Genomic DNA, 16,562 nt, shown 5'->3' with positions numbered 1-16,562 from the left:
ATACTGGATATTCATATGAAATTATGACAAAACTATAATTACATTAACAGAATTAAAACTGTATTTTACAGTATATAAGAAAACTCACTAACACATTGATCAATTAAAAATAAACACCTTGTTCTGTAGACCAGAGAGGGGGTCCCCACTTAATGCCTCTAGATTATATCATCAATTATATTTACAATATCTATGGATGAATACCTTTTATAAGGTAAGACTTTTATGGTTAAACAGAATTTACTTCGAAAAAGATCATAAAAACAAAAATAAAGTACACGTTACTTAGCGACTTGCTTGAATTGAATTCAAAACAGATGAAGCTGGTTTCATTTTTAGTCCCATAGGTATTTCTTTGTAATAAAGCATTACTACTCTACCTTGCAGCACATACAAGATCTATACAGCTTGTAGGTATGTGCAATAAAAATTCAGGAGAAGGTCAAAATTAAACAACTTTTAGATATACATGTGCACTTGTATATTGTATTTAAATAGCAGAAAATGTACACAAATATTTTATTTATGACACGAGGAGAGCACTGCATATGAAAGGCTGTGGCCAAATTATCTTTGAAAGTCATGTGCGGCTAGATCGGGTTTTTGGACTGAGGATAAAGGCTTCATAAAACAGACTCGGCTTGTGGAACCTGAAGCAGAATGGTACTATATACAGCAAGTAAGCGTTCACAAGAATGATTACAGATTCTCTTTTTGCAGTCCAGAAAGTTTATATTATAATGACACTCGTGACGAAGAGCCTTTGATGTGTTCCCAGTTATTATATAGCGCAAACGCGCCTGCAAGAGCCAAACCAGCGAATCCACCACGAGCCACACCACGCAAACCGCCTGTAAAAGAAAGAAGTTGTCAATCTTTCAAAACATGTATCATTTATTACAATCTCAATGACATCTGATCATCAGATTCACATATGAATTAGGATAGTTGTCCCAATAAAAAACAGAATTTTAGCTATAAAATTATCAGTGAAGACCAAATTAAATGGACATGATAAACACTCCAATCAAAGCGGGATACAGATATATTGCAGCAACTGCCACAGTTGTGTAAGTTATTTTATTATTACCCTTTTATGTAGTCCCAACAACATATTTCTCATTCATATTTGCTCCTGCCACAGAGGAGCTTAGCATTGGAGGTCCCTATTATGCAAGTATCCAGAGGAAACTTACAAACTTTTTGGCATGCCCCGATTAAAATCAAATTTTCAACGAGAACCTTAATCCAGAATGCTTGGGACCTGGGATTTTCCGGATAACGGATCTTTTGGTATTTTGGATCTTCATACCTTAAGTCTACTAGAAAATCATTTAAACATTAACATAACCCAATAGACTGGTTCTGCTTCCAATAAGGATTAATTAGATCTTAGTTTGAATCAAGTACAAGGTACTGTTTTAGTTACTATGTCTCCCATAGACTCCATTATAATCAAATAATCTTAATTTAAAAATGACTTCCTTTTTCTCTGTAATAATAAAACAGTACCTTATACTGTTTTATTATTACAGAGAAAAAAGGAAGTCATTTTTAAACCGCCTAATTTGGAACTTTCTGGATAACGGGTTTCCGGATAACCAATCCCATACCTGTACTATAAAAGGTCAACCCCTATTAATTTTTCACCCAGACTTCCAAACTACTCCAGACTGCTAGCAGACCCTAGCACGTTCCAAACTGGAAGGTCACAGATTTTCTACACTATTAGTTTATTTTTATTTAAACATGAACTGCCTGTTTAAAGAAGTCTTTAAACAGCCTGTCTGACAACACTGCTTGAGCACAAAAGGAACATGAGATTAAAGAATTTTTCATAACTAGACTTTCCAGTACATCTTCAGTAAAATGTGCTCTTCCAGACTAGTGCCATAAAACCAGATTTGTAGGTTAAGGCCCTTTCAGTGAAGAATGACACTACAGCACCAGTTCAGTAGCTGCAGCAGTGCCTTTTTCTTCCAGTGGTGTAACACAATCTCAGGCACAAACAAGCACTGGATAGCTGACTACCACTGAATATTTGTTACATTTAAACTCAAGGCTTGGTAAGGTATGCCTCAGGAGTCTATATTCCACCTTGGAGTAACCTTAGTGCTTTCAAACAGCCTATGTAACGCCAGGGCAATGTCCAACGCTCATATTTAACATTATTGTGCACTTTTTAGAATACACAAGTTTCAGCAAGTAGCACAATTCAGACATGTTTTACTGGGTACTCATGACTCTAGAGTATTATGGAAGTAGAAATATGGATGCTAATCTAAAAATATAATTAAATATACTTAATTAAATTTCATATATTTATGTACAATAAAAACAGATGCCCGTTACTCAATAACTTCCTTAAAAAAGAAGAGTAAACCAAATGCTATGGTTTCAGTAGAAGCACCTGTGGATTTGTAGAGCATCCCAGTCATTGTGCCAGCAGCTATAGTGTTGAGATCATCCTCTGCTCCTCGTGTCTTTTCTATAATAACCCCAAAGGCACTGTACAGTAATGCTGGGGGGGGGGGGGGGAAACAGAAGAACTAACATTAATTTAATAATAAAAATTACATTTCAAACTATGCAGTATTTTTAGAAACGAACAATTCTGTTATAAGGAGTAATAAAATCATATAGTGGCCATTTTAACATGTTATAAAATGCTAATTTCCTGAAAAAACTTGGGTACATAAGACCCATGAAATACACTGGGAATTGTAACTTTATATACTTTTTTTCACTCAAGTTTTACTTGCAAGTCCAAGTATTATTATTGGACTTGCAAGTATATGTGTATTTGTCCTTCCGATACAAGGGGTATTTGTGGAAAAATCACAATGGATTGATGCCTTTAGAAAGCGCTTAGCTTATTATCCCTGACACAATCCACTTGTTACATGGAATACATTAAGTAAACAAGACTAGTGTCATATTTTGGGTGCTTCTCCACCAGCTAAGATATCTGCCACATGAGCCTAAAGCCTTTAAAGAAAAACAGTAACAAAAGTTTCAAAAATGAAGGTGTGTTTTAAAGGAATGACAATATTTTGTACTGTTGCCCTGCACTGGTAAACCTGGTGGGTTTGCTTCTGAAATGCAAGTATAGTTTATATAAACAAACTGCTGTGTAGCCACGGGGGCAGCAATTCATGCACAGGATACACAGATTACAGATAAGTTCTGAAGAAGCCCACTGTATACTACAGAGCTTCTGTTATCTGCTGTGTATCCTGCGTCTTTTCTCCTTTTTCAGATTTAAATGGCTGCCCCCATGCCTACAAAGCAGCTTGTATAAAAGTAAAGTTTCTGAAACAAACACACCAGTTGTACCAGTGGGGCACAACATTATATTCTCATTGCTAAAAAACTTCTTTTTTTAGTGTTACTGTTCCTTTAAATCCAAGCCATGCCATTTTCAGTTTAAGGAAATGAGATGTTTTTCTTAAAAAGGCCCGTCTATGAAATCAGCAGAAACCTAGTAGCATATTGAATTACTGTATTTCCTCAAAACACAGATGCAATGAAAATGCAGGGAGGAAGCTACTATTAATTAAAACACCAAACAAAAAAAAGTTTGCCATACAGTTTTGTTTGCTTCCAGACTAGCACCAAATGGCCAAAGTAGATCAGGGTGCACTCTCAAGGAAGCAAGAGACAGCCTGATACTAGAGTCACATGAAACCAGAACGGTGCCATGGGCATCTAGAATATAATAGCTATATCTTTATCTGCCAGCAGTGTAACACTATCTCAGTCATTGGTAAGCACCGGACAGCTGACTACCGCTGGGAGCAATTCATTTATTCAGTTCACTTACCTAAAGATCCCAAGGGGGGGGGGAAGCAAAAAACAAAACAGAAGATCTAACATTAATTTAATAATAAAAATTACATTTCTAACAATGCAATATTTTTAGAAAAGAACAATTCTGTTGTACGGAGTAATAAAATCATATAGTGGCCCTTTTAATAGGTTATAACATGCTAATTTCCTAAAAAAACATGGGTACACAAGACCCATGAAATACACTGGGAATTGTAACTTTATATACTTTTTTCACTCAAGTTTTATGGTTTCATCAGAGTGGACTTGCAAGTATATGCATATTTGTCCTTCCGATAGTAATCAGATTTAGTTATATTCAATTTTGAAAATCGGACATGGGGCTAGACATATTGTCAATTTCCCAGCTGCCCCCAGTCATGTGATGTGACTTGTGCTATGATAAACTTCAATCACTCTTTACTGCTGTACTGCAAGTTGGAGTGATATTACCCCCTCCCCCCCCAGCAGCCTATCAACAGAACAATGGGAAGGTAACGAGTCAGCAGCTCCCTAACACAAGAGAACAGCTGCCTGGAAGATCTAAGAACAGCACTAAATTGTAAAAGCCAAGTCCCACTGAGACTGATTCAGTTACATTAAGTAGGAGAAATAACAGCCTGCCAGAACGTAATTCCATCCTAAAGTGCAGGCACAAGTCACATGACTGGGGCAGCTGGGAAACTGACAAAATGTCTAGCCCCATGTCCGATTTCAAAATTGAATATAACTAAATCTGTTTACTATCGGAAGGACAAATATGCACTAACTGGTGTTTTTGAAAAAACATGTTTTTCCATGACAGTATACCTTTAAGGAAATGAAACAGGTTTTTCTTAAAAAGGCCTGTCTCCTATGAAATCAGAAGAAACATAGCAGCATATTGAATTACTGTATTTCCTCAAAACGCACATGCAATGAAAATGCAGGGAGGAAGCTGTTATTAATTAAAACACCAAGCAAAAAACGTTTGCCATACAGTTTTGTTTGCTTCCAGACTAGCACCAAATGGCCAAAGTAGATCAGGGTGCACTCTCAAGGAAGCAAGACACAGCCTGATACTAGAGTCACATGAAACCAGAACGGTCCCATGGGCATCTAGAATATAATGGCTATATCTTTATCTGCCAGCAGTGTAACACTATCTCAGGCATTGGTAAGCATCGGACAGCTGACTACCGCTGGGAGCAATTCATTTATTCAGTTCACTTACCTAAAGATCCCAAGGGGGGGGGGGGAAGCAAAAAACAAAACAGAAGAACTAACATTAATTTAATAATAAAAATTACATTTCTAATAATGCAATATTTTTAGAAAAGAACAATTCTGTTGTACGGAGTAATAAAATCATATAGTGGCCCTTTTAATAGGTTATAAAATGCTAATTTCCTAAAAAACATGGGTACATAAGACCCATGAAACACACTGGGAATTGTAACATTATATACATTTTTCACTCAAGTTTTATTGTTTCATCAGAGTGGACTTGCAAGTATATGCATATTTGTCCTTCCGATAGTAATCAGATTTAGTTATATTCAATTTTGAAATCGGACATGGGGCTAGACATATTGTCAATTTCCCAGCTGCCCCCAGTCATGTGATGTGACTTGTGCTATGATAAACATCAATCACTCTTTACTGCTGTACTGCAAGTTGGAGTGATATCACCCCCTCACCCCCCCCAGCAGCCTAACAACAGAACAATGGGAAGGTAACGAGTCAGCAGCTCCCTAACACAAGAGAACAGCTGCCTAGAAGATCTTAGAACAGCACTAAATTGTAAAAGCCAAGTCCCACTGAGACTGATTCAGTTACATTAAGTAGGAGAAATAACAGCCTGCCAGAAAGTAATTCCATTCTAAAGTGCAGGCACAAGTCACATAACAGATTTCAAAACTGAATATACAAAAATCTGTTTGCTCTTTTGAGAAATGGATTTCAGTACATAATTCTGCTGCAGCAGCACTATTATTACTGATGTGTTTTTGAAAAAACATGTTTTTCCATGACAGTATCCATTTAAGGAAATGAAACAGGTTTTTCTTAAAGGCCGTCTCCTATGAAATCAGAAGAAACATAGTAGCATATTGAATTACTGTATTTCCTCAAAACCCACATGCAACGAAAATACAGGGAGGAAGCTACTATTAATTAAAACACCAAACAAAAAAAAGTTTGCCATACAGTTGTGTTTGCTTCCAGACTAGCACCAAATGGCCAAAGTAGATCAGGGTGCACTCTCAAGGAAGCAAGACACAGCCTGATTCTAGAGTCACATGAAACCAGAACGGTGCCATGGGCATCTAGAATATAGTGGCTATATCTTTATCTGCCAGCAGTGTAACACTATCTCAGTCATTGGTAAGCACTGGACAGCTGACTACCGCTGGGAGCAATTCATTTATTCAGTTCACTTACCTAAAGATCCCAAGGTGTTAGCCCATAGTGCTCCCTGCCTTGTAACCATATTTAAAATCCTAAAGGTGAAGGAAAAAATATATTCTGGTTAGCAAGTGTAAAAATCATTTTTGTCCTACTTTCAGACTATACCCCCAAAATGAATACTTTAGAAACAAATAGTTAAATATATATATTCCAGTTTGGTAAGATTCTTTAAGTTAATATTGCCCTTTTACATCTTTTCCCTTGAACAACCATTTTATGATATTCTCTGTGCTGCCTCAGAGATCACCTGACCAGAAATACTTCAGCTTTAAATGTAACAGAAAGACATGTGGGAAGCAAAAGACATGAACGGCTTGTTTGTGTGAACCATAGGATCCTTATTTTTTAAAATGGTAATTTTCTATTTAGGATTACCCAATAGCACACACTTAAAGTATATTATGAAAATGGTTTATTTACATGAAGCAGGGTTTTACATGTGGGTTGTTTTATGCAATATATTAAGACCTACATTGTTAGGGGGTATAGTTTTCTTTAAATGTCATGAACAAAAATTGTATGAAGGAAAGCTTTGTCTTGGTGGTGAAATCCCATTTCAACTATAAAATACCTCTTTAAAGATAATCTTTGATTGAATAACGAAGTTCAAGAGTTGAAAATAAGGTAGAATACTCCATTTTACAGAAGCTTTAGTGTACAACTGTAGTCAGATTTTGTATGATTGTATAAATACAGTACATAGTTTTAGATTTTACCTCATATTATTGCTGTATTTCGTTAAAAGTGAATAGCCACTGAAAACGGTTTTTGAATAATAAAAAAATGAGCATGTATAAAATTACAAACAAAAGCAGTAGTTGGGTCTATATTCTCTGGTTCGGATACCTAAAACAATTAAGCAGAAACCAGATGATGACAGACCTGTATGAGAACGAAATTATGGTACACTGGTTCAAAGTCAGAAAAGAAAGGCATACGTAAATAATGTCGATAGCAATTACATTTAAAAAACAAACAAAAAAAAAGATTTTTTTTAAAATGTATACTGGAAAGTAGAAATCCATTTATAGTGGGCAAAGACATACACAAGAAAAAAGGCACAGATAATGCCAGTTTACATATAACAGGACAGTCCAACTGAAGACCTGGGAGATAACCATGATTTTGCCAAGTATTTCTATGGCTCAACAAAGGATTTTAATATTTTAAAATCACTTGGTTTTGTTAACAATGCATTAAATTATAAAACTGTCCCAAAACATTAAGAAAATTAGATAGAATATTTCAGCATACATTTTGGCAAGGCAACATACATATTAAAATAATTATACATTTTTTATAATGCTCAGGACCTGGGGGTTTTCCGATAAGGGATCTTCCATAATTTGGTTCTCCACATCTTATATCTACTAAAATCGTTTAAACATTAAACAAACCCAAAAACATTGTTTTGCCTCCGATAAAAATATTAAATTATATTAATTTTTACCTCTTCATAGAAAATAAAATACTGTATCATACAATTTCTAGCTACCATCATCACTATATAAAATGTGCGATTTACCTCAATTTTTTTTTTTTTTTTAAGTTAAATGGCTATTAAACTTAACTGCTTTGTTTCAATTTATTACATGGTTATAGCACACTTTTTTATTACCTACATGATTATTTGCTGCTGTTGAGTCTGCTACCAGGGCTTTTAGCAATAATAACATAGTACATGACGAATACAATAGCTTACATTATAAAAGTGCCGATTAACAGGATCAGGTGTAATTTGTGGATATATACACATCAAGATGAAGAATATTCTAGTATAGGGGTAAAGGGGTTGTACACCTTCCAAACACAGTTTAAAGTTTAATGTTCCTGTCTCTAGTGTCTTAGTCTGGCAGCTCAGTGAGCATTGTGAATGGTTACAATTTGCTACATTTAGTTGATAACATTTCTCAGTAGTATGCGGAATATTAGCAAGTATGGTATAAATTCTAATAGCTGCCTTTAATATTGCGGTTTTATTATTATTTAAAGGAAAACTATACCCCCCAAACAATGTAGGTCTCTATTAAAAGATACTGAGTAAAACAGCTCATGTGTAAAACCCTGCTTCATGTAAATGAACCATTATCATAATAATATACTTTTTTAGTAGTATGTGCCATTGTGTAATCATAAATAGAAAATTGCCATTTTAAAAAATAAGGGCCGCCCCCTGAGATCGTAAGATTCACTGTGCACACATACAAACCACATGTAAGGTCACATGAGCCAATTAACAGACAGAGCTCTGCCTTTTGCTTCCTCACTTCTTCCTGTTACAGTTAGTGTTGTAGTATTTCTGGTCAGGTGATCTCTGAGGCAGCACAGATAGAGTCACGAAATGGTGGTTCAAGGCAAGAGATGTAAAAGGGCAATATTTATGTAAATATATATTCCAGTTTGGTAAGATTCTTTAATATGTCATTCAATTTTATATAAACTATCTGTTGCTTAAGTATTCATTTTGGGGGTATAGTTTTCCTTTAATATTACTGTTGCTGCAAAGAAACATTTAAAGTCAAATAGCATTTAAACATTTCCACTTTTTGGAACAGGTGGCTCTTTAAATACTAGACATTTTATCAGGGCCCATTAAGACATTTGCATGCATGCTTCCAACATCATCTTGATATATACTGAACAACTTTCTCTTTTATCTCTACATACTATACTCTATTCTTCCATTATAAAGAAATAGGGAATGACCATGAAATAGGCCAAATGGTTACGAGCAAGAGGGCCCATCTTGAGTTTTCTTGGTATTCCAGTGGGCCAATCCCACACTGGACTGAAATTCAATTAGAACAAGAGCAGATACTAGGCCCTGTATAACAATTTAGACGGAGTGACTGAACTTCAATTAGAACAAGAGATACTTCTAGGTGCTGAATAAAATGTATTATTCTGGCTGAACTTCAGTTACAAGAAGATACACTCCTAGGTGCTGAAATTTTTTTAGACTGACTAATCTTCAGTTACAAGTGATGCTCCTAAACTAAACCCTCCCAATAAGAAAAGCCCCTAGCTACTAACCTAGGTAGTCCCTGCTTCCCCCCCGCATAGTTTGTTACCTGAAAGTGCCCCTTACACTTTGCTCACGTATGGGTGCAGAGTAAGCGCAGTGGAGCTCATGGGCACCACCTTCCGATCTCCGGTCTTCTGCATGTGTGCTTCCAGACTAGCACTTAACATTCAAAACAAATGTTCAGCACACTCTCGAGGAAGCCTGGCACTGCCCAATGCAAGTGACATGTGACCAGAACAGTTACAATGGCACTTAGCATAAGGGGGCAGTGATTTTATCTACCAGCAGTGTAACACCATAACAGGCATGGAAAAGTGCCAGACAGCTGACAACTGCTGGGAATTACTAATGAAGCACAAGTGTGAAATAGCTTTGTTAACAGCACCACCATAGAAGATTTATCAAAGGAGAACCAAAACCGTAAAAATGAATGCTATATATATATATATATATATATATATATATATATATATATATATATATATATATATATATATATATAATTATGTGTGTGTGTATATACTAAAGCAATGCTATATATATATATATATATATATATATATATATATATATATATATATATAATTATGTGTGTGTGTGTGTGTGTGTGTATATATATACTAAAGCAACCAATGTAACGTTTCACATAGGGAAGGAAATTCCCTGTGTTGCTGGCCTTTTTCGGATTATATATTTTCTTTAACTTGCACCTGGGTCAAAACTTGAGAGTGTGCTGGCCACTTGAACAAGTAGCAGCTTTAATAAAGGCATTTTAATTTTAAAGGAAGGTGGTGCTGTTTCGTCTTGTAACTGCAAAGTGTATACCCGTGGAAAAGTAGCCACTGGAAAACCTGCACCACAAGAAAGAAAAAGCCAGGAGGCTGTGCCGACTACTCTGTATATAGCAGCTGTTGAGAAGCCAAGCTTGTTTCAAATTATCAAGCAGAAAATGAGGTTTGACGGTCATATAAGCTGATGCTACATGGCTAGTTTTTAAATTCCATGCTAATTGTGCTAGTTTCTGAGCTGTAATATACCAATTATCTGAATGAACTGCTAAATAAGACTTATATTGTGACATATATAGCCAATAAGAAGATAGGGAACTACTGGGGGCATCGTCAGAGGCACAGCTCTTCACTTCTGAGTTGTGGATTCCTTGTTCTCCACTGGTCAATCTGCTCCATCCTACCCATCTTGTGTTCGTACTGGTAGACACAGCATATGAATGTCATAGGGCACATTGGGTGGATTTATATTTGAAAAAGCAAACATAGGCATTTTCACAAGAGAATAAATTCTGGGAATGTGTTGATTAGCCAACACTTTGTCAGTGCACACACAAGACACATGGGAGTTGGTCAAAGAAGCAGAAAAAAATGCTGTGTACGCCACTCACCTAAAGTAGAATACTTATTATATTTGCTTTATATGTCATCAGCAAAGGAAACATTTGGGTCAAAGATTATAATACAAAAATACAAACAAAAGAAAACTGTAGCGCTAGATCTTTAGATATATCTAGAACTGTATTTATATTATCTGGTTTGCAAATGCTGTACCAAACCAATAATTTTCCTCACTTACTGAACATTTTTGGGTTTGGACCAGGCCATGTTCTGGGTTTCTTTAAATCCAAGCCTCAGACCATTCAGTGCTCCAAATGCTGCTCCTAAATTAAAAAATAAAAAGTGTATTTAGATATATATGGTACATAAAACAAATGAATTAGTTAAAGGGGTTGTTCACCTTTAAATTTGTTTTTAGTACAGTGTAGAGAATGATAATTTCCAGTGGTTTTCATTTTTTATTATTTTCATTTGTCATTTAGCTTTTTATTCAGTAGCTCTCCAGTTTGCAATTTCAGCAATGTTGTTGCTAGGGTCCAAATTACCCTAGCAACTATGCCCGGATTTGAATAAGAGACTGGAATAAGAATAGAAGAGGCCAGACTAGAAAGGGGAATAGAACATAGAAGAACAATAAATGTGTAGCTTTACAGAGCATTTGTTTTCAGATGGGGTCAGTGACCTCCATTTTAAAGTTGGAAGAAGAAAAGTTAAAAACTACAAAGAATAATGAAAAAACAATTAAAAAGTTGTTTGGAATTGGCCATTCTATAACATACTAAAAGTTAACTTAAAGGTGAACTACCCCTTTAAGTTATAAAAATAGCTTATAGCAAACAACTTTCAAAAGCGAAGTGATAATAAATGATAAATAAACATAACTGAAACACAAGTCATACCAGAGACCTTTGTATAATGTAGTCTAAATGTGAAATGTAATTATTCTTTCGTTAAGCTTTTTTTTTCTGTAACTAATTTTAAAGCAGGTAATTTTGCTGAATTCAGCAGTGATTGCTAAATTACCTGACGAGATTACTCATTTTAGATCAGAAATAATATAATGTATTTTAACTTAAATGTATATGCTTTGTATTACTAAACAGTTTGTCTCAGTTAGTCATAAGGGAAACAATTAGGCAACAAAGGTATACAAAACTACAAATTGATGCAAAAGGTAGTGTCAGATTCACGAATAGTGATAGGTGTGAGCACCAAGTAACAATAATTCTCTAAAATAGGCATTTTGCTAATGTGTTAGCGAATCAGTCATGATTTTTGTGGTATGCTTTTTATTTTGAAATTACACAGTTTACAAATAATTCACTCATAGCAACATAGTAAGTTAGGTTAAAAAAAGACACACATCCATCAAGTTCAACCTTTTTACTTTTTTTAAACTGCCTGCCAGTTGATCCAGAGGAAGGCAAAAAAACCCATCTGAAGCCGCTCCAATTTGCCCCAGAGGGGCTATTTAAAATTTTATTCTTGAACCAAAAAATTTTTTGTCTGATCCTGTGCTTTCAAAAAGAGCCAGCACTTCAAAACAGAAATGCTTTCAGATAAGATACTGCATTCCATACAATGCAAGTAGAGGAGCAGTGGTGGGGCTTTGCAGTTTTATTCTCAAATCTACCACTATATGGGGAAAAGGGCAGTGCAGTGCATTTTCCAGGCCAATCTTCACTCTATGATCCAGCTATACTTTTCAGTGCAGATAAATGGAGCTGCGGAATGGAGGGGGGATCTGCTTCTCTCAATCTGCAGAAAAAAACCCAAGCGGAGAGCAATGGAGTCAATTATCCATGTAACCTTGTCCTTACAACACATCAAGTGTGTGTATGCTTCCAGACTAGCACCCATCAGCCAAAGCTAATTTTGGGCACACTCTCAAAGAAGCCTAATACTGCCCAAAGCCAGTGATAAATCACTAGAACAATGACGTACACTTAGCAAGAAAAGCAGCGTCTTTATCTCCCAGAAGTGTAACGCTATCACAGTCATTGAAAAACACTGGACAGCTGACAAAAACTGGCATCCATTCTGAAAGTCATAACTGTCACAACCACAGATTAGAGTGACAATGCAATTTAAACCAGCATACTATTTACAAATAGCATAGATCAAACAAAACATATTCTAGGTCCTTACCAGTTCTGTTGAGCCTCTGAAATAACTGTCTGCAAGGTTTCCTCAGAAGTCTTCCATAACAAATGCTTCATACAAAATCAATTTAGTCTCATTTGACCCTATGCATTATCATCGTGTCAAAAGATACCCAAATTAACCCAACCTAAAACATGAAAATCTATTATAAATACAGAGACCCCCCACGCCTAAAATTTGCAGTACACACTGCCACATGGCTCTGAGAGACTAATCAACATCTAGGGAACAAGTATGCATCGGATAAGTAAAACACATACATAAGTAAGCAATTAAGAGTACTATTCTACCAATTTCCATAGTGTACAATAACCACAAATGTTTTCAAACGTTTAACTGAACAATGTGAATACATGGGGCTGTTAACACAGTCAAACAAACCAGTTTTCACACAAATCTGGATGTTTACAGGAATGCATAGGCATACATAGGGATTGCACATGTTGGTCTGTGCTATTGCCTTCTCAGTTTGCCAGACTATAGAAACAACTTATCAGAATTTTACTCTATCCCAATTCCTAAAATGCATTCTATGTTTCGTTAATTTCTCCAAGTATAAAGTATACGGTACTTTATAAAGTATAAAGACAATACTATGGGAATGATTTGTTCCTTCTTTGTAGGTCTATTAAACACTGTGAAAGGCATTTTAGTAATTTGGGTCTTTTATTAAAAAAAAAAAAAAATTGTAAGAGGCAGAAATTGATTGCAATAGCAATTCCATTTACAAATAAGATACGTTTAAATTAATATATATTTGATAGTTGCTCTTTACTGCAAAAACACTTTTTCGGTAGAGGAACCCTTTAAGTTCTTAAAGTGGACCTGTCACCTACATATAAAAAGCAGTTAGCAAATTAAAACATGGAAGCCAAATTATTTTTTATCATTAACGCATCCATACCCGTTTTAAAAGTGCTTAAACATCTGAGCTGTCAATCAAGTATTACCTGCCCTGCCTCAGCACTTCCTAGATGTCACTACCCTCCCCACATTCCCCCTCACTCCTAACACTCTATAATTGTGTAGGGCAATGTGTATGGGCATTATGTCCCCCATTCGGGCTCATACACTAGATTTCGGGGTGATACACAACTTGTCTTAATTACAGTGTCCACAAAATGGCTCCTGCCTGCGTGCAGAGGAAAGCATAAATAAGATATGGACATGCGCAGTAGATTTGAAGTGTTACGTTGAGATTCAACAAACTGATACAATCCTGTGCAAAAAGGGGTTGACGACCCCTTCCCTGATGCCTCTAGTAACACCTGCCCTAGAATGAAATGCTAAGTTTACAGGTATTTAAAAAAATAAATACAAAATTGATTTTCTTAAAGACATGCATTACATATTTACTTAAATTACATATCTGCTCTGATAACTGCATTTAACTGAAGGTGAATAACCCCTTTAAATGAAACATAAAACTATAAAAACTAACCTGATATACAGCAACCCCCAATTGTAAAAAATGCCAACTCAAATCTGCCACGAGTCTTGTTTGCACCAGTGGGTAATATAAATTCATCAGTGTCCTATAGAAAAAACAAAAACAATCGATATCTATAAAACATCAAAAAGACAAGGGAAACTTAATTTCAGTGATGTCAAAAATTATTTTCAAAATTAATAACTTTTTGTGGCACAATATTTCCCCTTAGATTTGCTCTTTAACAGAAGAGATGCACCACTTGCCAAACTACTGACTACTAAGCTCTATTGTGAGTTGTGTACATCCCAGCCAACTGTGAGGCACGGCATCTGCGCTTCACCTTATACATCAGTTTAGTGTGTATGGTCACCTGAGGCTTAAGGTGGCCATACACAGTCCAATGAAAACTGAAAACCGTTCGGGTTTTCTTAGGTCTGGCAACTCTAAAGACAGAGCTTGGAAAATAAATTTTATCAGAGAAGGAAGTTTATTGTTATATCAAGCGCAGAATACAGATGCATTCAGTAGTCAGGGGAGCTCTCCCTCTATATGAACATTTATAATGTAGTAGAGTATAACAACATTATCATCATATATAGCTAACATTTCACTGGCTATAAATTGCTTTGTCACTATGATTTGTTACATTTTTGCATTAATAGCAAATGTTATACAAATATGTATCTCATAATCATCAGTCTCTACGTTAACTTTTATCAACGTTTTTCTAGTTTTTGCCAAGTTCTATTTTCATTGTTACATATTAAATTTGCTTTCTCACGGTCAGGTTTTCATCACAAAGCTAAATTAGCTAATCATAGCAAGAAGTAATTTAATCACAGGCATAGTTAATATTGATTTGATGCACAAATAATCATTACTAATCAATAGCTTCCATGCTCATACCTAACACAAGTTATTCACAAATAGTTATGTATACAAAGTAAATTAGTGAGGTCTGCAGAATGCCTACTTGAATATGGCCTTAAATTCAGATATCTAGATATTTAAATATCTACAAGAGGTCCTATTGTATGAAGTGGTTCTCAAGGAAGCTGCATTGTATAGTGTAGTCTGTAGTAAAAATTCTTGCCTGCTTTTCATGAATGGAATAAAACAGGAAAGTCTTGTCTCACATATACAGGGGAAAAAACAGTTTTTGGACTTACTAAAATTTTAAAAGGGGAGCAGCCATATTTTAAAGATAACAGAATCCTTTTTATTCTATACTGACCAGAATCATATTTTTTGCACTAAACATTCTCAATTTTAGACAGAGTCCTTAAAAGACCAGAAAAGGAACTGATGATTTAAAAACCTCAAATTTAAGAGCTGCAACACACAAAAGTTGTCAGTTAATAACATAGAAGTGCCATTTACAAAAGGAATATTTTAAAAAAAAAAAAATGTCCTACCTGAACTAAATACCTTGGATCCACATTTAAATATGGAGAAAGAGGGCTCATTCCAGTTACTGGGGATTAAGAAAACACAAATGTTAACGAAAAATAAACAAAGGCACAATTCCTTTAAACTAAATCGCATTTATTTTCTCAGTTACGATGTACGGCTAAAACCAAGTAGTTCTCCAGCTACATAGTAGTAATAACTAAATGGAGGGGGATTTTTGGAGTCACTACACTAGATTCACTACCGAGCCACCCAGCGCTTATGAGAAGCGGTACTTACCAAAGGTGAGAAGTAAACTGACCTCAAACTAACCCCATAGAAAGGACTTTTTCTCCTGGTTAGTCTACTTTACACATGCCTTATAGTACAATATAAATTCTGCACTGTGGGGTTGCTGCAATTGGTGACTGGCTTCTCAGGATTACTACATTACAGGTACTATTTGTTTTTATTAAACCTGATCTCCACAACGCACAGAAACATCCAACCACCGCTCAGCTATTCTAGTATGCCTATTATAGTATGCCTATTATAGTATGCCTATTATAGTATGCCTATTATAGTATGCCTATTATAGTATGCCTATCCTGCCGCATGTCCCTTCTAAATCTACTCCGTTCATCAAAACATGCAAAAACTGACTTTTGTTAATACGAAATGCAGTTTAGCAACACCCAGTTCCGCAGGGTGGACTATTCCCCAGTAATGGCCCTTTCCACCATCTTGTCCAAATATCCCTCGTGTTACTCACATGGCACGCCAGCAAGATCTGAGTGAGAATAACCGGGGGATCCTCCGCCGAAAATACTACCGATTCCTCCTCTGCCGCCCGCTGATCCGGGGTGGTTTGTGTCCATTTTAACAGGGTTTGACACCGTTCTATGCAATAATACCAGACTTCACCCTC

At 35.7% G+C, this 16,562-nt stretch overlaps 1 protein-coding gene and 6 non-coding genes across 7 annotated transcripts; all 7 read right to left on the bottom strand.

The window, feature by feature from the left end:
• Window positions 1-38: 38 nt before the first annotated feature.
• Window positions 39-16,543, bottom strand: LOC108703381 (mitochondrial import inner membrane translocase subunit Tim23). The gene is made up of 7 exons (XM_018239457.2): window positions 16,407-16,543; window positions 15,661-15,719; window positions 14,255-14,348; window positions 10,889-10,973; window positions 6,250-6,308; window positions 2,411-2,521; window positions 39-851 (listed from the first exon to the last, which is right to left on the bottom strand). Exons 1-7 carry the CDS (start codon window positions 16,510-16,512, stop codon window positions 736-738), a joined length of 630 nt encoding a protein of 209 aa, XP_018094946.1. The 5' UTR covers window positions 16,513-16,543; the 3' UTR covers window positions 39-735.
• LOC121396706 lies at window positions 1,869-2,038 on the bottom strand. Its single transcript, XR_005963145.1, has one exon. It is a non-coding gene; the product is annotated as a small nucleolar RNA SNORA74 (small nucleolar RNA).
• Window positions 3,593-3,796, bottom strand: LOC121396703. Its single transcript, XR_005963143.1, has one exon. It is a non-coding gene; the product is annotated as a small nucleolar RNA SNORA74 (small nucleolar RNA).
• Window positions 4,811-5,014, bottom strand: LOC121396702. The gene has a single exon (XR_005963142.1). It is a non-coding gene; the product is annotated as a small nucleolar RNA SNORA74 (small nucleolar RNA).
• On the bottom strand, window positions 6,019-6,222 carry LOC121396700. The gene has a single exon (XR_005963140.1). It is a non-coding gene; the product is annotated as a small nucleolar RNA SNORA74 (small nucleolar RNA).
• Window positions 9,439-9,641, bottom strand: LOC121396701. Its single transcript, XR_005963141.1, has one exon. It is a non-coding gene; the product is annotated as a small nucleolar RNA SNORA74 (small nucleolar RNA).
• LOC121396705 lies at window positions 12,484-12,683 on the bottom strand. Its single transcript, XR_005963144.1, has one exon. It is a non-coding gene; the product is annotated as a small nucleolar RNA SNORA74 (small nucleolar RNA).
• Window positions 16,544-16,562: the final 19 nt, after the last annotated feature.

The sequence above is a fragment of the Xenopus laevis genome, chromosome 7S (assembly GCF_017654675.1).
Source record: "Xenopus laevis strain J_2021 chromosome 7S, Xenopus_laevis_v10.1, whole genome shotgun sequence".
In the NCBI taxonomy this organism is placed as follows: Eukaryota; Metazoa; Chordata; class Amphibia; order Anura; family Pipidae; genus Xenopus; species Xenopus laevis.
The sequence above is the reverse complement of the archived record's forward strand: the minus strand, read 5'-3'. Positions and strand labels throughout refer to the sequence as shown.